The sequence below is a fragment of the Dasypus novemcinctus genome, chromosome 11 (genome assembly GCF_030445035.2).
Source record: "Dasypus novemcinctus isolate mDasNov1 chromosome 11, mDasNov1.1.hap2, whole genome shotgun sequence".
In the NCBI taxonomy this organism is placed as follows: domain Eukaryota; kingdom Metazoa; phylum Chordata; class Mammalia; order Cingulata; family Dasypodidae; genus Dasypus; species Dasypus novemcinctus.
Window position 1 is genome coordinate 88,647,443 of NC_080683.1, and position 24,405 is coordinate 88,671,847.

The following is a 24,405-nucleotide window of genomic DNA, read 5'->3' on the forward strand; positions in this document are numbered from 1 at the left end:
TAATCTAGGGGCTTCCCCTTCCTCTGACTCTCCTGGCAGCCCTCACACGTGCAGACGGGTTAGGAAGTGCCTGCTTACGTGCTCCTGGAAGTTTGAAAACGTCCTCACCTCTCCGACTGCGGGGTAGTGGAAAAATGATTAAAGCAGATAGTCCAGGAAAGCTCTTCATTGGTGGACTCAATACAGAAACAAATGAAAAAGATCTTGAAGCAGTATTTGGCAAATATGGACGAATAGTGGAATTACTCTTAATGAAAGACCATGAAACCAACAGATCCAGAGGTTTTGCTTTTGTCACCTTCGAATGCCCAGCAGATGCTAACGATGCAGCTCAAGACATGAATGGAAAGTCATTAGATGGAAAAGCCATCAAGGTGGAGCAAGCCTCTAAATCCTCATTTGATAGTGGTAGACATGGACCACCTCCACTTCCAAGAAGCAGAGGCCCTCCTAGAGGTCTTAGAGGTGGAAGAGGAGGAAGGGGAGGAACCTGGAGACATCCCTCAGGTGGAGGGCACATGGAAGATGGTGACTATTCCTTTAATTTTAACAGAAGTTCTTTCAGGGGACCACTTCCAACTAAAAGAGGACTACTGCCAGGAATTGGGTGTCCTCCTCCTAAAAAATCTGCCTCCTCAGGTCCAGTAAGCAGCGGTGGAATGGGAGGCAGAGCTCCTATATCACATGGAAGAGATGGTTATGGAGACCCACCACGAAGGGGAGCCCTGCCCTCTCATAGAGATGTTTATTTAGCTGCAAGAAATGATGGATATTTTACTAAACACAGCTATTCAAGCAGAGATTACCCAAGTTTCTATAATAAAAGAGATTATGCACCATCAGCAAGAGATTACACATACAGTGATTATGGTCACTCCAGGTCACGAGATGATTATCCATCAAGAGGCTATAGTGATAGAGATGGCTACAGTTGTGATCGAGACTATTCAGATCATCTGAGTGGAAGGCTCTTCAGAGGTTCATATGAGAGTTATTGTAATTCATGTAGTGCTCAACCTACACAAAGGCCTCCAGCATCTTATGGTGGAAGCCCTCGCTATAAGGATTACAGCGGCTCATGTGCAAGATATGGAGGAAGTCGAAACAGTTACACAAACAGCCGAAGGGATGTCCGCTCAAGTCGTCGTGACAGGGTTGGCAAACAAGGAAGAGGGCGTTCCCCTTCTATGGAAAGGGGGTACCCTCCTCGTGATTCCTATAGCCATTCAAGACTCACCGCACCAAGACGTGATGGCCTTGGAGGAAGCCGATCTAGTAAAGGCGGAGAGAGAAGCATATCCTAAAAGCAAACCAAACTATGAACCAAAACCCCTGGTTCAAAGAAACAAACAAAAAATGGAATCTGTTGTCACAATTTTAAGTCTATGGACTACTAAGAGGAAAAATTGTGCCACCTTTAAAAAATTTCCTGTTAAGTTCCCCTCTGTAAGTTTTATGTTCTTGTGAGGAAAATGAAAAACATGTTTAATTTTATTTCATTTATGACATTGCTTTCAACACGCAGTTGTTAAATATGTAAGACTTGACTTATGTACTAGTGTTGTAATTTTACAAGTTACGGCATCACTAAAAGCCACTTCCTATCTGATTTTTCCCAGTAAATGTGGCAAGCACTCCTCTAAGAACCTCCACAAAAGTCTATAATTCTGAAATGGAGAGATGGATCTTTCTGCCTATAGAATCTAGATATTAGAGGGTGGTCAGGATAATGTTACTCTTAGGATTTAAGGATATCTTCAAACTGAAATTGCAATGTTCTCAATTGGGAAAACTGAGATCAGATGCTTATGGAAGTAAAGTGATATTCATCCAGTAAACACAAAAAAGCAAATGAATAATGCTGGTCATAATTTTCTTTCTAACATTTCTTTAAAAATCTGCAAGAACCTCTCCTTTCTCCTTCCCCCAGTAAGACCATTAAATGTGTGTTAAACAACTACAGAATACTAAATAAAAAGTTTGGTCAAAAACTTAAAAAAAAAAAAGCTCCATGTCATCTCAGCTTCCACATGGAGAAGCTGTGTTCAGCACAGACTAGATCTCTTTTAAGTCAGGAATTAGAGGTTCACCAACAAGTAAAACAGGGAAACTCTTCTCACTGACTGTTTTAGTTTTGGAACATAAGGTGATTTTTCTTTAAAAAATATTGTATTTACATTAATATGAAAAAATTTATTGGTTAAACTTTTTATTATATATTCAACATTTTCTTTTAATATTTAACCTGGAGAGGGAGTATTTATATAAAGAAAAAGCCCAAGGTTCCTCATTTTTAAGAGTTCAAATGGTCCTGAGTTTAAAATTATAAAGCTTGAGACCTGCTGCTCTCGGGATGTAATTCATGGAAATGGAGACAGCCACCAGTAAAAACACAGTACAAGCTGTGTGGTTGGAGCAGGAGCCCTGGTCCAAGCCCATGAAGATGAAAACTAGGAGATTGTTCACATTGGAGTGTATCTCAGGGGGAAGAGTTTATTCTTGTCTTCCTCAGTAAAATGAATTCTTGGACCTGCAAACTCCCTTTTTGATCCTTGTGGTTTAGCCCTCCTCCCTTATGACATTTACTTTTTCTTCTACTTACAATGCAGATACTATATAGTTTATTGTCCAAACCAGAATAATTTTAAGAAAAAAAGCAGGGGGTTATTAATAATTACACCAGGACTATAGGTTATAATTGGCTGACATTTCCCTTATCTTGTACATAGCTACCTGTAAGCGTAGAATTGCTGGATCAAAGGATATGAAAGCTGGTTTAGATTCTGTTTATGCTTAATTATATCAAAGACATCAAGATTACATTAGACACGATTTGATTAAGCCTCAACAGTGTTTTTGCAAGGTGAAAGGTTTTGTTTTTAAAGTTGAGTTCTGAAATTAGAGACATCATTCATTTTCAGGTTTGCTAGCTTAACTCAAAGAGAAATATACTATGAAATACTGTGTGTGCTTTAATGCTTCCATCATGTGATAAAAGAATAGGGATGATTTCAATATTTGATTACATTTAGTTACCAAATTACTTGGGGCAGAGCCTATGACACTGACTGGGGACTGCTTCCTGGGCACTTACAAAAACAAGTGTGTATCAGCTCAAGCTCATTGCTCAGACTAGGAGAGACCTGAAGTAAAGGTGGAGACAACTGACCTTCAGGGACTCATCTGAAGTTCCCCAACATTTGCTGGCAGCCCCTTCTCTTCTCCTGAGTAGGAAATATGTCCACTCCCCTCTTGGTCCTTAACAACTCAGTAGGTCACTAGGGAGGGAGTTGAGAGAGTCAGATCTCTTTATTCCTTTGCTGGCTCCCAAGGCAAACAATGGCACAGCCCTTTCAGATCTGGAAGGGCTCATGGAACAAAGTAGACCAAATTTGTGGGTCAAAAGCTGAATCAGCCTTAGAAGCTTAGAGAGAGGCTGTGTCCCTCTCTCTTCCATTTATAGTGAAAGTGGATCCCTGCAACCCCCTTTGTCTATAGCCACAGGCCTTAGGCTGGAGAATTTGTAGAAGGGGGAGGGGTGCCAGCAGCTACAGGGGCAGTCTACTCAAGATTCTTTCCTGTGCCTCTTTCATCTGGGTGGTGTCCAGTCTTCCTCCGTGTCCCACACCCCAGCACTTTTTTTCCCCAGGCCATTTCTGCCTGTCCTCTAGCTATTTTTCTGTGAGAGGGGAGAGTCCTGTTTTTCTAATCTGCCACAATCCTCGAAGTCTCAGTGTTCAGAGAGATGATTGACTTATGACATTGCTTTTGACAAGCAAATGTTAAATATGTAAGACCAGACGTGTACTAGTATTGTAATTTTTCAAGTAGCATGGTCCTTAAAGGCCACTTCCTATCTGATTTTTCCCAGTAAATGTGACAAGCACTCCTTTTAAGAGCTTCTACAAACATCTATCCTTCTGAAATAGAGAGATGAATCTTTCTGCCTATACACACTAGATATTAGTGGGTGGTCAGGATAATGCTACTCTTAGGATTTAAGGATATCTTCAAACTCAAATGGCAGTGCTCTCGGTTTGAAAAACTGAGATCAGCTGCTTATGGAAGTAAAGTGTTAGTCTTCCAGTAAACACAAAAAAGCAAATGGATAATGCTGGCCATATTTTTCCCATCTGATATTTCTTTAGGAATCTATAAGAACCTCTCCTTTCCCCTTCCTCCAGTAAGAACATTTAAGTGTGTATTAATCACAACTACAGAATACTAAATAAAATGTTTGGCCAAAACCTAAAAAAACAACCATGGCTCAGTTCAGCTTCCACAGAGAGAAACTACGGTCACCACAAACTAGACTTCTCTTAAGCCAGGACTTAGAGGTTTACAAACAAGTGAAACAATGGACCTCTTCTCACTGACAGTTTTAGTTTTGCAAAATAAGTGATTTTCCATTAAAAACTATGTTATTTGCAATAATATGCTGTTATGGTTAGGCTAGTGTGTCAACTTGTTCAGGTAAGTGTGACCAGTTGTCTAGTCATATAATCACTGGGCTGATTGTTATATAAGAGCATTTCATGGACTTTAATCATTAGTGAGTTGATTGCATAGATGGCTGATTCCACCACAACCAACTAAGGAGATTGCCTTCAGCAATCCAATTAGTTCAAGACCTTAAAAGGGGAAGTGACTTCAGCATTTGGAGAGAGAATTCCCAGCTCTATATCAGACAGCCAAATCAAGGTAAGCTGGGCCCTTGGCTAGGGAAATTTCTACTGTTTCGTTTCTCTCTCTTTGGTAAGAACAACTGTTCTGAATGCTTTCACTTCTGGATTAAGTAATCTGTGTTATCACCCAATGAGACCCCATCAGACTGGGATGTTCTTGAGGATCTGGATCAGGGCCAGCCTAGTTCAATCAGACATGCCCAGCATAGCAGGGATTGCTCACCCAAATAAGGGATTCATTTTAAGATAGTCCAGATGGAGGCTGTCAGTACAGCAGAGGTTCTGAAGGTTTCAAGGAGTTGGGGAACTGGAGGATATCTTCCTTGTCATGAACTCAATTTTGGCAATTGGTCAGGTATGATTATTTCAGAGAAGCTGGCACCAAAATTAATATATTTTTAATCTCACTCACAAGGCTTGATTGGTTGTTAGAATGCATTTAAGTGTTCACTCTGAATGATATTTGCCCTTAAAACTGAGTCTACAAAGGGCATCTTATTTTGCTGTGGATTTTGCTAGTTTTACTCATAAATTGTACTTTTTTTGAAATTCTGGGGGTTCCTTTGAGTCACCTTCATATGATGACTAGAGTAAGATTGACTTTATTTTTTTTATTGAATTTAGATATGGAAATTTTTTCATCCCTGGATGGTAGATGATGAACAAATGAAGGTGCCAAGACTAATCTTGGATCTTAAAGAAGACCCAGTTCTAGTTGTGCAGTAGTCTAATGACTCCTGCCCCCACCCCCTTCCATTTTCTGACTAGTCTCGGCAGCCCTCACATGTGCAGAACGGCTAGGAAGTGCCTGCCCACATGCTCCTGGGAGCTTGAAAACGTTCTCACCTCTCGGACTGTGGGAAAAAACATGGTTGAAGTAGATCTTCCAGGAAAGCTTGTCATTGGTGGGCTTAATACAGAAACAAATGAGAAAATCCTTGAAGCAGTATTTGGCATTTATGGATGAATAGTGGAATTGCTCTTGATGAAAGACCATGAAACTAACAAATTGAGAGGTTTGCTTTTGTCACCTTTGAAAGCATGGAACATGATTATGATGCAGCCCAAAACATGAATGGAAAGTTGTTAGTTGGAAAAGTCATCAAGGTGGAGGAAGCCATTAAACCATCATTTGACAGTGGTATATGTGGACCACCTCCACCTCCAAGATGCAGAGGCCTTCCTTGAGTTCTTAGAGGTAGAAGAGGAGGAAGAGGGGGAACCTGGGGATGTCCCTCAAGTGTGGGGCACATGGGAAATGGTGACTATTCCATTAAGTTTAACATGAGTTCTTCCAGGGGACCACTTCCAATAAAAAGAGGACCACTGCCACAAAGTAGAGGTACTCCTCCCAAAAGATCTGCCCTTTAGGACTAGTTTTCAGCAGTGGAATGGCAGGGAGAGCTCCTGTATCATATGGAAGAAATGGTTATGGAGACCTACCATGAAAGGGAGCCCTGCCCTCTCATAGAGATGGTTATTCATCTGCAAGAGATGATGGATATTCTAAAGACAGCTATTCTAGCAGAGATTGCCCAGATTTTCATGATACAAGAGCTGGTGCACCACCACCAAGTGAGTATACAATCTGTGATTATGGCTATTCCATGTCACATGGTGACTATCCATCAAGAGGCTATAGTGATAGAGATGGCTACAGTCATGATTGAGACTATTCAGATAATCTGATGGAGGGTTCTACAGAGATTCCTATGAGAGTTATGGTAACTCATGTAGTGCTCCACCTACATGAGGGCCCCTGGCATCTTATGGTGGAGGCAGTTGCTGTGAGGATTATAGCAGTCATGTGACAGATATGGTGGAAATCAAGACAGCCAAAATCATCTCTACTCAAGTGGTCATGATCAGGTTGGCAGACAGGAAAGTGGGTACCCTCCTCCACATGATTCCTGCCACCACTCAAGCTGCAGAGCACCAGGAGATGATGGCCATGGAGGAAGTTGATGTGATAGAGGGGCAGTGTATTAGTCAGCGAAGGGGTCTTGATGCAAAGTACCAGAAATCTATTGGCTTTTATAAAGCGTATTTATTTGGGGGTAGAATCTAACAGTTATCAAACCCTAAGGAGTCCAACTCAAGTTACCCTAAGAGGTACTTTCTCACCCAAGGTTTGTTGCCATGTATTGACACAAGATGGCTGGCAATGTCTGTTAAGGTTCAGCCTTCCTCCTTCTTCTTAAAGCTCCATGGTCCCAGGTTCTTCTGATCTCAGCTATAGGCTGGCTTCAGGCTCATCACTCTCCCCAGGGCTCATTTCTTTCTGGGCTTAGCTGCTCTGTTCTCTTCACTAAGTCAGCCACAGACTCTCAGGCTCATTTCTCCTAGCAGGGCCATGTGTATCTCTTGCTGAATATCTGCTTCTGTGTGAGAAGTCTGTTTTATCAACCAAGGGAACTGGGACTCTACACTGAGTCACACTCTAATAATGTGGTTGGATGAGAGCCCTAATCTTAACATAATTTAATCAGATGTCTCAGCTGAATCTAATATAATCAAAGCATTATCATGCCAGAGGAACTGATCAGTTTATAAACAATCTATATTTCTTTTTGGAGTTCATATATAATATCAAACTGCTATAGGGAGACAAAAGCAAATCCTAAAACACATGAAACTGTGGACAAAAACCCTGTTCAAAGAAACAAACAAAAAGTGGAGTCTGTTGTCATAACTACAAACCCAAGGACTACTAAGAGGAAAAATTGTGTCACCTTTTAAAAATTTCCCATTAAGTTTCCTTCCATAAATTTTATGTTCTTGTGAGGAAAAAGTAAAACATGTTTAATTTTATTTGATTTATGACATTGCTTTCAACAAGTAGATATTAAATATATAAGACTTAACTTGTATGTTTGTGTTGTTACTTTCCAAGTAAAAGTGTTCCTAAAGGCAACTTCCTATCTGACTTTTCCCAGTACATGCAACAAGCACTCCTTTATGAATTTCCACAAATATCTACCTTTCTGAAATGGAGAGATGGATCTTTCTGACTGTACAAGCTATATATTAGAAAGAGGTCAGGGTAATGCTACTCTTAGGATTTCAGGATGTCTTCAAATTGAAATCTCAGTTTTCTCAGTATAAAAAACTAAGATCAAATGCTTATGTAGGGAAGTGGACTTGGCCCAGTGGTTAGGGCGTCCGTCTACCACATGGGAGGTCCCTGGTTCAAACCCCGGGCCTCCTTGACCTGTGTGGAGATGGCCCACGCACAGTGCTGATGCGCGCAAGCAGTGCCGTGCCACACAGGGGTGTCCCCCGCATAGGGGAGCCCCAAGCGCAAGGAGTGCTCCCCGGAAGGAGAGCCACCCAGTGTGAAAGAAAGTGCAGCCTGCCCAGGAATGGTGCTGCACACACGGATAGCTGACACAGCAACATGACGCAACAAAAAGAAACACAGATTCCCATGCCACTGACAACAACAGAAGCAGACAAAGAAGATGCAGCGAATAGACACAGAGAACAGACAACCGGGGTGGGGTGGGGGGAAGGGGAGATAAATAAATAAATCTAAAAAAAAAAGAAAAACAAACAAAAAAACACAAATGCTTATGTAAGGAAAGTTCTATTCACCCAGTAAACCCAAAAATGCAAATGAGTAATGCTGGCCATATTTAATCTTTCTGATATTTCTTTAGGAATCTGTAAGAACCTCTCCTTTCTCCTTCCCCCAGTAAGACTATCTAAGTGTGTGCTTAAAAACTACAGAATACTAGCTAGAAAGTTTGGCCAAAACTGGAAAAAAAAAAAAAAAAAAAAAAGCCCCTGCTCGGTTCCCACAGAGAGAAGCTGTGGTTAGCCCAGACTAAACCTCTCTTAAGCCAGGAATGAGAGGTTTTCAAATAAGTAAAACAATGGACCTCTTCTCACTGAATGTTTTTGTTTTGGAAAATAGAGTGAATGATCATTAAAAACTATGTTATGCATAATTATATATTATTTTTACAACCTAGCTTCTGAAGGGCATGGGCTGGTGAGGCCATGAGACCAAAGAGCATACTTGGCATTTAGTCAGGCTTAAGCTTTATTGGGATTTATGGACAGGAGAAACTTCTTTGATGATGGCTGGTCAAATAATGAATGTAGTTAGCTCTCTATAAAGTGATGAGATAATGAGAGGTGATATTCAAGGGGTTTCAGAACAAGGACATTCCATAGGGAATGAGAACAGAGTTCCTGCTAGGGTCATGTGAAGCATACACATGGTGATGTTTTCACTATGCTTGTAGGAAGGACGTTTACCAAGGATGTTTACTGCTTTGAGAATATTATAGTTTATGATAATATCTATCCATTCTCTCTCCTCCAGGGAGGGTTGTTAACTTTTAACTTATGTCTAGGTCATGTAGGCATATGCTAAGGACTTGGGGTGTGCCCTGGGCCCCACAATTCACCCCCACATAGTGGCCTATGTTGACCATAGGACAAGCATTGCATCCATATTCCCTTGCAATAGTATAAAAGCTGTTATGTAAAAAAAAACAGCTAAAGCTGTTATGAGTTTTTCAGTGACAAATGCAGTTTGGGTAGTGACAAATGCCAATGGGTAGGATCACCAGGGGGTATGCTTCACTTATATCTAAACTTGATAGTAAAATTACACAACTCAGGGGGTAGCCACCCCACATCATGGATTACCTCTTATTCCATGTAGACAGGAGTGATGAGATCTAGGGTGACACACTCAGCCATTAACCACCCTAAACCATTATATACAGCATATCCTAATAAAGACATGGGCTTTCTCACATGTTCCCTTACAAAGGAAAGAATATGAGTCTCATTGAAAGACAGCAGCTGAATCTCAGTTTTAAATGAGAAGGTCTTCTTTTAAACTTGTCAATGGATCATGTTCTGCTATGCCAACAAGATGTTCCACACTGTCCAATTTGTAGTAGTGAAGGAAGGCCAGTAGCACCTGAGATGGCAGGCTTGTGCAAACCCAACATTAGGTTCACTTGTGGGTATGGATTACTGCTGAGCCCACTGTAGAAAGGGCACTATGGGTGAAAAGAAAGATGTTTATGGGGAACAATAAAAGGCAGATTGTGCTGGTCTGACAGTATACAAGAAACATTTCCATTAGTAGATTACAAAGTAGTCTGGGACTTTCATACTGGACCTCATGACCAGGGTTTTGTGGACTTCATTCTAACCAGATACTTTCCTTACTTCCTATACTAACCTGTCTCAACTTCCCCCTCAGAGAGTTCACATCCTTATTCTTAAGGAGGAGTTGAACAGTGAAGGTCATTCTTTTGTAGCTTCTCCTGCTGGCTAGGGGCAAAAGTCCTCTGCCTAACCAGGTGTGAAACTCTCTGGCTAATCTATTGAGGTTGAGCAAAGGTGGGTCTGGCACCATGGTTGGGACTGGATGAAATCCCCACATGACTAATACCTTGTTCTGGAAGAAATAAATTTAAGTTAGAAATTTGAAGATACACGTTCTTATTAAAAGAATAAAGAAAATAGTGGTAAGTGGCAACATAAAGGGAGACAGCCATGACATACTGGACCATGGGAAAGAGAAAGCCAGGTGCCTCCAGAGGCTACATCCTCCCAAAGCTGATGGGAAGTGCTGTCTAGGAAATTGCCACCCCTAGTTCCCACAGTGGTTGTTATGCCTAGGACTGCTAGGAGAGGTATGGAGAGAGGTACTGCCCTAGACATAAACTCACAAAGACAATATAGGGAACAGCAAGATAAGCATATGGTAAGCAAAAAAAGATAATACTTAAGAGAGTCACTCTTTTATCTTATACGCACATTCATTGATACTTAGAAAATGAATCAAGTTTGTAAAGACTTTTAACATGTTTATTTCTGTACATGATCTAGAATAGAAGGGATATATATTCATTATATATATAGGTACAGCACTTAATATTAATCAATGCACTAATCAATGCATAACTTACTCTTTGACCTGCAGTTAATAGATCTAAGCTCCAGGTTTGCAATACCATACATGTTTCCCCATGGGAGCAGGCCTTAATGCCAATTGTGTCTGTTTAGGTTCTACCCACATTACCCTGGTAATTATTGCTCCACTTTCTATATCCTTCACACAGCCAGCATGCTGCAGCACCATTGGTCCTTGGAGGGAAGCTCCAATGTTTCACTGGCCTGGTGCATAGCACCCTTTGGCACTATGAAACAGAGATAGTTTGGAGGCAATGTCCATTGTAAATCTGGCCATAATGAGCCATCACCAGCTGCTGCAGGAGTCCAAAACTCCAATGCACTTTCCATCCATTTCAGGAGCCATGTCTGGAGAGGTGCCTACTATTTTAGGGGTCAGTGACCAGCCTAATAACTCAAATGGAGAGGCACCATGCAGGATACTGGGGACCTGGTTTCAAAGCACAAGAGATTTTGACAGTATGAAGTCTATCTCTTAATTTTTATACACTTTCTAAATAGTTACAATGCAATTTAGAACATATTAAATGAACTTAACTTATTTTTAGTACTTTACTTTTTACTTCTATACCTTTACCATGATGACATAATTTAACAGGTATTTTACTTTAACAATATAGGAAAAACTACTTTCTCCATTATTTTATAAAAACCTAAGATTCCCAATAGAATAAAGATTATCTTCCCCCTACCACCACTTTAATATGTAGATTGAGGTGTCCTCTGACAGGTTTCCCTGTTAAGAAGGTACATTTTTATTATCAACATCAGTTCAGGTTCCTGGAATTAGCCATTTAAATATTTCAGTTTAGAAAATGTGTTTGTAAACTTCCATAATCACGTAGACTATAGTTACTTCATCTCAAGACAAATTTCACCTTTACAAAACACATTCCCTTAATAATGCTACCTTTTACAACTTTCTATATTCTTTCAAGCCTTGTCTTATGTATTTCCACCTAGATTATATGAAAAATGAGACATCTTATCTTGTAGAGAAGTGGGGTGTGCGTGGTATTGAAGGCCAGGACACGAGAACTCTGAGAAGGAAGTTGGTTTATTTCGACTGGCGGGACTTGGCGGACTCTTGTCCTAATAATAACCGAGCCCCGAATAGCATTTTTCAGTCCCTTTTATACAAAGGTTTAAGATTAGGGAGACAAAGGGTGATGGTATGCAAACAGACCTTTGGTTAGTTTCTTCAGTGTTTGATCTGAGTATCAGATAGGTTATTTCCTCCAGGTGAATTGCATATTCCCCACATTCCAAGCCAGCTTGGATTTAGAGTAGCTTCCACATTCCATCTGGATGCAGCCTTGAATACACCTTCAGCCTTACATCCTTTCTGAACATTCAAAGACTGTAGGGCCTATATTACTTATTTGGATTTTTAGGGACTAGGTACACTTGGAAACAATTTTGAATTTATGCACAGGCTGTATCGGTCTTAGGACAAAACATATTACCTCAAACAAACTTATCAAATTTTAATCAGCAAAGACTATGAACTCACTTCCATAAACATTTTTTAGGTCTCATATTCCTCATTCTATTCTGTGAAGAAAAATAAAACTATTCATTTCAATTTAGGCAAAAGCAATTTTTTAAAAAAAGGTTTGCAATAATTTCATTAGCCAAAAACTTACAATTTTCATCATCTTAAAGATTTAACACATATAATGCTAATTTATTTTATTAGTATCCTTTAACCCTAGGGATCAAGCTAAATTAAACTGAAACCATTATAGTTTATGCAAGAAATGTTCTTTCTCCTTCCTTCCTCCATGGAAGCTAAAACCTTTTTTTCCGTAATAAAATTCTAAAATTGTGAATAACTTTAAAAGCATACTGACTGCCAGGTTCTGGAATATATTATAATTGCTTAATTTGTTTAACCATAATTTAGAAAAATCTTTCCATAGCTTTCAAGGACTTTTCCTTACTTACTGAAATTTGACCATTGGATTATTACTGTCATCTCAAAAACTGTTAAAATTTAATTGGGGAATTACACACAGACTATACAAAACAAGGTGTATTCTGTAATATCCCCTCTGTTCCTATCATTTTAATTTCCATGTCTGGCAGACAGAATTCTAGACTAAACTCACATCTCTCTTCTCTTTCCACACCCAGCCCATCCTCTTTGTTCAATCAAGTTTAGGAGAAGAGCCTGGGAGCAGGAAAGCTTATGGGATAATTAAGAATAAACTTCCTAGTTTCTTTCCTTTAGATAGTTCCTTTATTCAGATTTTATGTGACTTTTTATCTTGTTTGTCTTCTCCAATTTGAGCTTCAGGAGTTCATTTACCTATATAAGCACCCATTTAATTTTTAGCATTTAATAGAGGTCTTTTAAGAATTTTCATTTGTTAATTTAATACTACCATCTGGAGATATGGAAATATATACTGAACAAACACACAAACACAAAAAGAGCTAAGACAATGAGGAGCCAGACTTCCGGCAAGATGGTGGCTGAGTGAGCTTGCCTTGCCGTCTCTCCTGGGAAGAGGCAGCTGGGCACCGCTGGAGGTTCTCCGGGACCAGGCTTTTTCAGGATTTTTTCAGGGCAGGAAGTGTCTGGACATCGATTTGGTGGGAAGGTAACGGAAAGGACTGGTCTATAAGATATAAATTGGGACTTTTCAGGAGGGGGAGGCAAGATGGCGGCTGAGTGAACTTCCCGGTTACTAGCTCCTGGGGGGAATTGGCTGGGAGGCGTCGGAGACTCTTTGGGACCGGCTGTTTCGGGATTTTTCCTGGTCCGGAGGTGTCTGGACATCGATTTGGAGGGAAGGTAACAGAGAGGATCCATCTGTGAAATATACACGGAGATCCCAGCTATGTGTGGAGGATTCCCTCCTTGGGTAGGTGGAGCCGAGGCAGCTAGCACCGCGTGGAGCCCCGGTGGGTGGCGGCCAGGGTAGCCGGGTCCGGCCGAGCCCGGCTGAGCCGCGGCGGGCGGGGGGGTGGAGCCCGGCTGAGCTCGGCCGAGCCCAGTCGCGCTGCGCCGGGCGGCGAGCGGGAGAGCCGAGCCGCGCTGCGCCGCGCCGGGCGGCGGGCGGGAAAGCCGGGCCCAGCCGAACCCAGCCGAGCCCAGCCGAGCCGCGGCGGGCGGCGGGCGGGGGACCGGAGCCCAGCTGAGCCCAGCCGAGCCTGGCGGCGGGGTTTCTGTTCTTTGGTTTTTTTATTTTTTATTTTTTATTTTTTGTTGTTGTTGTTGTTCTTTTTTTTTTTTTTCAATCCTCTCTTTCTTGTCCCCAATATTCTTCTTATACTATTTTACCTTAACAATACAATAGGTCCTACAGGAAATACCTCACATTTGCTGGGTTTCCTCACCCTCCACTGCCTCATTTCTCTGTGAATAGATTTAGCCTATCTACACTATCCCCTTTCCCCTACAACTTGATATCCTCGACCATCTGCTATCTCTCCTATATTCCATCTCCCTTTCTTTGATCCACAAAATGTCTAACTCTTAATTTCTAATACCTTTGTTTAGTTTTCCATCTGGTATTCGTCCCTGAAACTATTACCTTTCTTTTCTCTTTCCCTCTCTCACGAAAACAATAGCCTCTTAGTACATACCACATTCCTCCCATATTCAGTCGTCTACCTCATTATAGGTACTTTCCTACTACTATAACTCTACACAATTTACATGATCCAACCTCCATCCTCCCAGAACTCATATTGTTGCTTTGTAAACATATATCACCAATACTACTTCACACTTTTTCCTTCCTTACACAATTGACTTTCCCCAGCACTAATACTTTCCTTTAAAGTGAGCTTAACTAGCAATAAGAAATTGGAATAAGAAGAACAAAGTGACAAAGAGAAGATATAACACTTACGCAAAAACAACAGCTAATTAATCTCCAAGACTAGACAAAGAAGCTAAGGAACTGATTAAACCCGTCAAGAAAAAATGTTGACAAGACAGCAACAAAAATCTACAAACCAAACCAGTAATCAGGAAAACATGGCTGAATCCAATCAACAAACTGAAAATCAGGAAGGGGGGCAGGACTTCGCACAAGCAATGAAAGATCTCAGAACATTTATCAACTGACAAATTTGATGAAGTAATGAAAGAGGTTAACAGCGTGAAGACAACACTTGGAGGGGAAATTGCAGACATGCGCAAAAAAATAACAGATATGATGGAAATGAACACCACAATTCAAGAAATCAAAAATACACTTGCAGCAAATATCAGCAGACTAGAAGAGGCAGAGCAGAGAATTAGTGATGTGGAAGACAGTGCATTGGAAATCAAACAGATAGTAGAAGTGGTCAATAAAAAGGTAGAAAAAATCCAGATAGGACTTAGGGACCTGAATGATAACGCAAAACGCTCAAACATACGTATTATAGGCATTCCAGAAGGAGAAGAGAAGGGAAAGGGGTCAGAAGGAGTGTTGCAGGAAATAATGAATGAAAACTTCCCAAATCTACTGAAAGAGACAGATGTACATATCCAAGAAGCACAGCGCACTCCACTGGTCATAAACCCCAACAGGCCCACCCCAAGACATATACTTGTCAAATTATCCAATGCTCAAGACAAAGAAAAAATTCTAAAAGCAGCAAGAGAAAAGAAAACCATCACATACAAGGGAAACTCCATAAGATTAAGTGCTGATTTCTCATCTGAAACGATGGAGGCAAGAAGGCAGTGGTATGATATAGTCAAGGTACTAAAGGAAAAAAATTTCCAACCAAGAATACTCTATCCAGCTAAACTAGCATTCAAAAATGATGGAGAGTTCAAAATATTCACAGATAAACAGAAACTGAAAGAGTATATCAACAAGAAACCTCCCCTTCAAGAAATTCTTAAGGGAATTCTGCAGGAAGAAAGGAAAAAACAGGACAGTCAGAGATGGAGGAGAGTGTAAAAGCAACAAGAAAGACAAAAATAGAAGGGGAAAATAAAATAATACAAACAAAATATAACAAACACAAATCCAACCAAAATATGGCTACCATAAATAACTCTCTAAACGTAATAACACTGAATGTCAACGGATTAAACTCACCTATCAAAAGATTCAGACTGGGACACTGGATAAGGAAATACGACCCATCTATATGCTGCCTACAAGAGACACATCTTAGACCCAGAGACTCATGGGGGTTGAAAGTGAATGGCTGGAAAACAATCATACAAGCAAACAACAACCAAAAAAAGGCAGGAGTAGCTATATTAATATCAGACAAAATAGACTTTAAATGCGAAACAATTGTGAGAGACAAAGAAGGATACTATATTTTAGTGAAAGGGACAATTTGTCAAGAAGATCGAACAATCATAAATATTTATGCTCCTAACAAGGGCGCCTCTAAATATGTGAGGCAAACTCTGGAAAAACTAAGTGAAAGAATAGATGCATCTACAATTATAGTGGGGGATTTTAATACACCACTATCAACTCTGGACAGAACATCTCAAAAGAGAATCACTAAAGAAACAAAACATTTGAACAGTATATTAGAAGAGCTGGATCTAATAGACATATATAGATCATTACACCCAAACACAGCAGGATATACATTTTTCTCAAGCGCACATGGAACATTCTCCAAGATTGACCATATGCTAGGCCACAAAGAAAGGCTTAATGAATTCAGAAAGATCGAAATCATACAAAACAATATCTCTGACCACAGTGGAGTCAAGCTGGAAATTTGCAAGGGACAGAGACCCAGACTTCACACGACAATTTGGAAATTAAACAGCACACTCTTAGAAAAACAGTGGGTCAAAGAGGAAATCTCAAAAGAAATCAATGACTACCTTGAAACAAATGATAATGATAACACAACATACCAAAATTTATGGGATGCAGCAAAAGCGGTACTGAGAGGGAAATTTATAGCCATAAATTCATATATCAAAAAAGAAGAAAGAGCAGAAATTGAAGAATTAACTGCACATTTGAAGGAATTAGAAAAACAACAACAAAGTAACCCAACAGGAAGAAGAAGGAAGGAAATAACAAAGATAAGAGCAGAACTAAATGAAATAGAAAATAAGAAAGCACTTGGAAAAATAAACAAGACCAAGAGCTGGTTTTTTGAGAAGATCAACAAAATTGACAAACCTTTAGTGAGACTAACAAAGAAAAAAAGAGAAAAGATGCAAATACACAAAATAAGAAATGAGAAAGGTGATATCACCACTGACCCCACAGAAATAAAGACTATCATAAGAGGATACTTTGAAAAACTATATTCCAACAAAAATGACAATTTAGAGGAAATGGACAAATTCCTAGAAATACATAAGCAGCCCATACTGACGAAAGAAGAAATTGATGATCTTAACAAACCAATCACAAGCAAAGAGATAGAATCAGTCATTAAAAATCTCCCAACTAAGAAGAGCCCAGGGCCAGACGGCTTCACAGGGGAATTCTACAAAACATTCCAGAAAGAACTAACACCAATCCTGTTGAAACTATTCCAAAAAATCGAAACAGAAGGAGCACTGCCTAATTCCTTCTATGATGCCAACATTACCCTAGTACCAAAGCCAAACAAAGACACCACAAGAAAGGAAAATTACAGACCAATTTCTCTAATGAACCTAGACGCAAAAATACTTAACAAAATACTTGCTAATCGTATTCAACAACACATTAAACGAATTATACACCATGACCAAGTGGGATTTATCCCAGGTATGCAAGGATGGTTCAACATAAGAAAATCAATCAATGTAATACACCATATAAACAGATTGAGAGAAAAAAACCACATGATTATATCTATAGATGCAGAAAAGGCATTTGACAAAATATAGCACCCCTTCCTGATAAAAACACTCCAAAAGATCGGAATACAAGGAAACTTTTTGAACATGATAAAGAGTATATATGAAAAACCTAAAGCCAACATTGTTTACAATGGCGAAATCCTGAAAGCCTTCCCTCTAAAATCAGGAACAAGACAAGGATGCCCATTGTCTCCGCTCCTATTTAACATTGTCTTGGAAGTACTGGCTCGAGCACTGAGACAAGAACCAGATATAAAAGGCATTCAAATTGGAAGGGAAGAAGTCAAAATTTCATTATTTGCAGATGACATGATCCTATATATAGAAAACCCTGAGAGATCTACAACAAAGCTCCTAGAACTCATAAATGAGTTTAGCAAAGTCGCAGGTTATAAGATCAATGCGCAAAAATCAGTAGCATTTCTATACACCAATAATGAGCAAGATCAGGAGGAAATCAAGAAACAAATACCATTCACAATAGTAAATAAAAAAATCAAATACTTAGGAATAAATTTAACTAAAGAGGTAAAAAACTTATACATCGAGAACTATACAAGATTGTTCAAGGAAATCAAAGAAGACCTAAATAAATGGAAGAATATTCCCTGTTCATGGATAGGAAGACTGAATATTATTAAGATGTCTATCCTACCAAAACTGATCTACACATTCAATGCAATCCCAATAAAAATCAACACAGCCTTCTTTAAGGAACTAGAAAAACTAACTATGAAATTTATTTGGAATAAAAAGAGGCCCCGAATAGCCAAAGACATATTGAAAAAGAAAAACGAAATAGGAGGAATCACACTTCCTGACTTCAAAACATACTACAAAGCTACAGTAGTGAAAACAGCATGGTACTGGCATAAGGAGAGACACACAGACCAATGGAATCGAATTGAAAGTTCAGATATAGAACCTCATGTATATAGCCATATAATATTCGATAAAGCCACCAAACCCTCACAACTGGGAGAGAATGGCCTATTCAACAAATGGTGCCTGGAGAACTGGATAGCTATATGTAGAAGAATGAAAGAGGATTACCATCTCACACCTTATACAAAGATCAACTCAAGATGGATCAAAGACCTAAATATAAGAGCCAAGACCATAAAGACCTTAGAAAGCAGTGTAGGGAAACATCTACAGGACCTTGTAATAGGAAATGGCTTCATGAATATCACACCAAAAGCACGAGCAGCAAAAGAACAAATAGATAAATGGGACTACCTCAAAATTACAGCCTTCTGCACCTCAAAGGAGTTTGTCAAGAAAGTAAAAAGGGAACCCACACAATGGGAGAAAATATTTGGCAACCATATATCTGATAAGAGACTTATAACTTGCATATATAAAGAACTCATAGATCTCGAAAACAAAAAGATAAACAACCCATTTAAAAAATGGGAAAAAGATTTAAATAGACACTTCTCCAAAGAAGAAATACAAATGGCTAAAAAGCACATGAAAAAATGCTCCAAATCCCTAGCTATCAGGGAAATGCAAATCAAAACTACAATGAGATACCATCTTACTCCCATAGATTGGCAGCCATGAAAAAAAACAGTAGAATACAAATGCTGGAGAGGATGTGAAGAAAGGGGAACACTCATCCATTGCTGGTGGGAATGCAGAAGGATCCAACCATTCTGGAGGACAGTTTGTCAGTTTCTCAAAAAATTATCCATAGATTTGCCATATGACCCAGCAATACCACTGCTGGGTATATACCCATCAGATCTGAAAACAAGGACACAAACCGATATATGTACAGCAATGTTCATAGCAGCATTGTTCACCATCGCCAAAAGTTGGAATCAATCCAAAAGTCCATCAACAGATGAGTGGATCAATAAAATGTGGTATATACACACAATGGAATACTACTCAGCTGTAAGAACCAATACACTACAATCGCACGTGATAACATGGATGAACCTTGAGAATCTTATGTTGAGTGAAGCAACCCAGGCATTGAAGGACAAATACTATATGACCTCAATGATATGAAATAAGTTAACTGCCTCAGAGAGCTAGAGTCTGGAAAAGTGGCTTACTGGAAATCGGGGGGTGGAGGAAGGCTGTGAGTTAATGTCTGTAGGGGTGGAATCTGTGATGAGCTGGGGGTAAGTATGAGCACAAAGAAGGGACAAAATGGGGGCAAGGGGTTACCTTCGGGTGGGGTTTTCTGGGTTTGAGGGGGGTTGGGGATGGGAAGAGGGGTAATATGGTCCAAGAAATAGGTAGGAGGGAGGGGAAACATACAAACATGGGAGAGTGCCAGAAGTTCATTGAGAACTAAATGTTGAGTAAAACGTATCAAAGTATAAGTAGGAGGGTTACCTGGTTAGGACGCTCAGGGGGTATGGTCTGATGCGGGACGGACTCCGGAGGGAATAGCTGAAGGCTCATTTTGCCAAGGTGGGTTCTACCATTGGGTGGGGTGGACCCATATCCTGGGGAAGACTAATGCCGTTGAATAGAGAGAACTGTATCTCTCGTGAGAAAGGACGGCTCCCAGGGCATTAGATTGGCAGGCGTTGTGGGCCCTAAGGGGAGGGGAAAATGGACGTGCAATGGATGGAACAAAGGTAAATAAGGGGGCAAAAGAGGAGTAATGTGAGAGTACACGAGGATGAATATAAAACAGCTAATATTACACCAAAAACATATAGAGGACGACAGACTAATAATGAAAACCATAAGACAAAACATAGGATAACTAAAAAATTTAGAAAACTGTACAACCTAAAGTATGGACCACATAGTAAGCACAAATGTTACCTTGTTTGAAAACTATAGTTTCGGAATCTGTACATCAGTTTCAGGAAATATGATATGAATAAGTTAAAAGATTATTGCTGTGGAAGGGAAAAGGTTTTATGGTGGATCTGGGGAAATACTGTATATTGTATATATGAATTTTGGTGATCTAAGACTCTTCTGAAGCTGACATTATGTTGGGATTCACTTTACGGGAAGTTTTGGATCACAGAGTGGTTCAACAATGGCAGCGGAGGAATACTGATATGGGATGTTATTGACAGGATATATATGGTTGACAGGGAGTTATACAGGGCATATGCCCAGGGTATATGGTAATGTCTATATATACTCATAGTGGGAACAATTAAAAACAACAGCTGGGGGGGTACTGGGCTCCTGGCCGGGGGGTCACTGTTGTGGGCCCTGGGAGAGCAGCGGCAATCCTCCAGGTGCAACGGCAAGAACCAGGAAGGAAGGAGGGCCCAACAGTGGGCTCTTGATACTAATGGCTACACTTTTGAGCCTATGCACCTGCAATAAGAACAAGGCCTAGAGTAGCATTGTGCCTGGGGGTTTCCTCCTGACAGCCTTCATGTTACTCAAATGTGGCCACTCTCACAGCCAAACTCAGCGTGTAGATATGATGCATTCCCCCCAGCGTGGGACACGACACCCGGGGATGAGCCTCCCTGGCACCGAGGGATCACTACCACATACCAGCTGAAGAAGCAACTAGAAAATGACCTTGAATTAAAGATTCAATGTGGAACAGCAGAATATACCTGTCTACATATAATAACATGACTTCGGGAAGCGGTTTGACCTAATGTAAGGGGGAAATGGAAAGGAGAAATGAGATTATAAGGCTGTGAGTCTCTAAAAAAGAGTCTGGAGGTTGTCAGAAGGAATACCCCTATGTACAACTGAACAGAGTCTAAGAGACAGATAAGGTAGATACAACCCCAGGTATTGGTTCTTTTGAGGGATAAAGAGACCCACGGGTTCTATGGTCATGGCAGAAGGGGTTCACTGCCATGACAGATGGCCCTTCTTTGGAGCTGGTGTTTCTGCGTGATGGAAATGGACTCAGAGGGGATCTCTTTTCACAAGACTTGCATGCTACTTTATTGGAATTGTAGTTGGTGCTGGGTTTAGGATATATGTAGGGGATTTGAATCTCTGGACTGATAATATGACACCCAGGCCCAGAGCCTCAACAGACTTCAGCTCCTACACTTTGACTTATTGGACTTACTCCACTCAGCTAACATGGAGTTGAAGAAGGTCAACCACCACAACATGGAGCCTAGAGTGTCTACAACTAGAAGCGGGAAGAGTGCATCCAGTACCCATGTGGAATCTAAGCCCTCACTTGACATAGGTGTGCAATGGACACAACCAATCCAATGTCCACAGAGAAAATGTGGAATGGGTGTGGGAACAGTAGCCATGGGGGCTGCTGGGTGTGGGGAACGGGAGGAAGAGATGAGATGTGGAGGCGTTTTCGGGACGTGGAGTTGTCCTGGATAGTGCTTCACGGACAATTACGGGACACTGCAGATCCCCCCAGGGCCCACTGGATGGAACGTGAGAGAGTCTGGGCTATGATGTGGACCATTGACTATGGGGTGCAGTGATGCTCAGAGATGAACTTACCAGGTGCAATGGATGTATCACGATGATGGGAGAGAGTGTTGCTGTGGGGGGAGTGGGGGGCGGGGGCGGTGGGGTTGAATGGGACCTCATATATTTTTTTTAATGTAATTAAAAATAATAATAATAAATAAATATTAAAAAAAAAGAGCTAAGACACACCAACAGAAATATAAAACTGACTAATTTGACTCATAATTCTCACTTCTTTGGTATGGCTGTGTCCAAGCTCTCCATCATTTCCCATCTCTGATTTTTACTGCTTTTAAGATCTCCTCTGGAATATGTGTTGCTGGTAATATGCAAGCTTGTTCTTGAAAACACTTTTATCAGTAACTAGCAACCACTTAGTGAAGCAGGCTAGTAAGATAGGGAATCAAGAGATGGATCTGGAACCTGGTAAGAAGTCCATGTGGACACCAATAAACCCAAAATGGCTGCTGGAAGACCCTCCCCAAGATTCTGCCACTCAGAAGAATAATTTCTCCAGAAGTCAGGAGAAGCCCCAGATATTCCCCAAGGACTTTATCATTGGGCCCTCTGGGGAGATTGATGGGAGAAATAAGCAATCAAAATGGTAAACAACTGGAACTCCTCCCCTGCCATTAGCAAAGGGGTGGGATAATCAATAGTTCAAAAACCAGGCACAAGGCCTGAGGTTGCTCTCTCTCTCCTGTGCTATCTCCCGTGTGGAGCCTGTTTCTGCCTTCTGCGCACTGCTCTCATTGTTTTTCCTCTGCCATGTGGCCATGCAAGTAAAACCTGGGCATTTACAACCTATGATGGAGAACTGAAGTCTGTAAATCAGCCTTCTATCACTTTTCAACCCTTTCTACCTGGGATCCTTAATCTGTTATTTTTTCCCATTTCTCATCCTTCGCTACCTGAATAAATTACTGGCCTAACTCACCCGATGTGCTCTTGAAATTCATTTCTGTAGCATAGTCAAGAACCTAAACAAAATCTGGTACCTCGAGCAGTATAAATGCAGTTAAGCACTAATTTAGCAGTTTAGAGAGACATATAATGCTTATATATTCTGGATTACTCTTCCTGGGTACACTCAGACTTGAAGATCAGAAGTAAACTCTTTATTCAAAACAAAGTTCTTTTTAACACCTTTATAAAAATTCTGATCGAAGTAAAATGTGAATAAACATTGTCAAAATAACAACCCATTAAACTCTTCCTTTTTTCTTATTTAAGTGCAGCTGTTCTGCTACTTGCTGAAGTACAGCCAGCATACCTGCCAGAGGTTTTCGTGTGATCTTGTATTCTCTTGGTGGTCCCCACTCATCCTGAAGGGCCCATCCTTCCCCACATGATGTTATAGGCCAACCCTGGATTTCCCCCATAGATTCTCCTTTCCCTGAGCTTGTGCCCACTACTGCCTCTGGTCCTTCAGTTTCCTGGCTGGGGTTTGCTAATTGTTTCAATCCAGCTCCTGAAGGACATGAGTTGTTGAGGCTGCAAGGCCAAAGAACAAACAAGGCATTTAGCCAGGCATAAGCTTTATTAGGACTTATGGACGGGAAAAGACTTCTTTGATGGTGGTTGGTCAAAGAATGAAGTTAGTGCTGCAAAGAGATGAGAAAATGAGGGTTGATATATAAGGGGTTTCAAAACAAGGACATTCCATAGAGTATGAAAACAGAGTTCCTGCTAGGGTCACATGAAGCATACACATGGGTTCAGGTGATGTTTTCACTAAGTTTGTAGGAAGAGCATTTATGAAGGATCTTTACTGCTTTGGGAAGATTATAGTTTATGATAACATCTATCCATTCTCTCCCCTCCAGGGAGGGTTGTTAACCTTTAAGTTATGTCTAGGTCATGCAGGCAGCTAAGTGATGAGGACTTGGGTGGGCTGAGTTCCCACAATTATTTAAACGATTTATTATATAATCAATATTTTATTTTAATTCTTAATATAGAGAAGGAGCTTTAATATAAAAAAAGAAGCTTTGGGGTCCTTATTTTTAAGAGTGAAAAGGGTCCTGAGATTAAAACTTTAAAGTCTGAGACCTGTTGCTCTAGGGATTGAAAACATGGAAATGGAAACAACCACCAGGTATGAATACAGCAAAAGCTGTGTGGTTAGAGCAGGAGCCCTGGTCCAAGCCACATGAAGATGAGAATTAGGAGATTATATAGAGTGAGTATATCTCTAGTGTAAGGGTTTATCCTCAGCTCCCAGGAATTCTTGGACCTGCCAACTCCTTTTTTTTTTTTTAAAGATTTACTTTATTTAACCCATTCTCCCAGCCCTTGTTTTGAGCTCGCTGTCTGCTCTCCATGGCTGTTCATTGTGTGCTTATCTTCTTTTTAGGAGGCACTGGGAACTGAATCTGGGAACTCCAGGTTGTGCCCACTACTTCTGGGCACACGTGGGAGGGAGGCACCCAATGGCTTGAGCCACCTCCACTCCATCCTTTTTTAAAAAATATATTTTTAATTGAAGTATATCATTCAAACATGAACATGCATAAACAATAAGTGTATAGTAAAGGTTGTGAACTTACAAAATAAACATACATAACATCATACAGGGGTCCCATA

General features: G+C 40.5%; 1 protein-coding gene and 1 pseudogene across 1 annotated transcript; both read left to right on the top strand.

Moving 5' to 3' along the window:
- Positions 1 to 134: 134 nt before the first annotated feature.
- Positions 135 to 1,304, top strand: LOC101445734 (RNA-binding motif protein, X chromosome-like). The gene is made up of 2 exons (XM_071218384.1): positions 135 to 477; positions 553 to 1,304. The coding sequence occupies exons 1-2, from the start codon at positions 135 to 137 to the stop codon at positions 1,302 to 1,304; spliced, it is 1,095 nt and encodes a 364-aa protein (XP_071074485.1).
- Positions 1,305 to 5,553: 4,249 nt separating this feature from the next.
- LOC101446198 (uncharacterized) lies at positions 5,554 to 6,496 on the top strand (annotated as a pseudogene).
- The last annotated feature ends 17,909 nt before the right edge of the window (positions 6,497 to 24,405 follow it).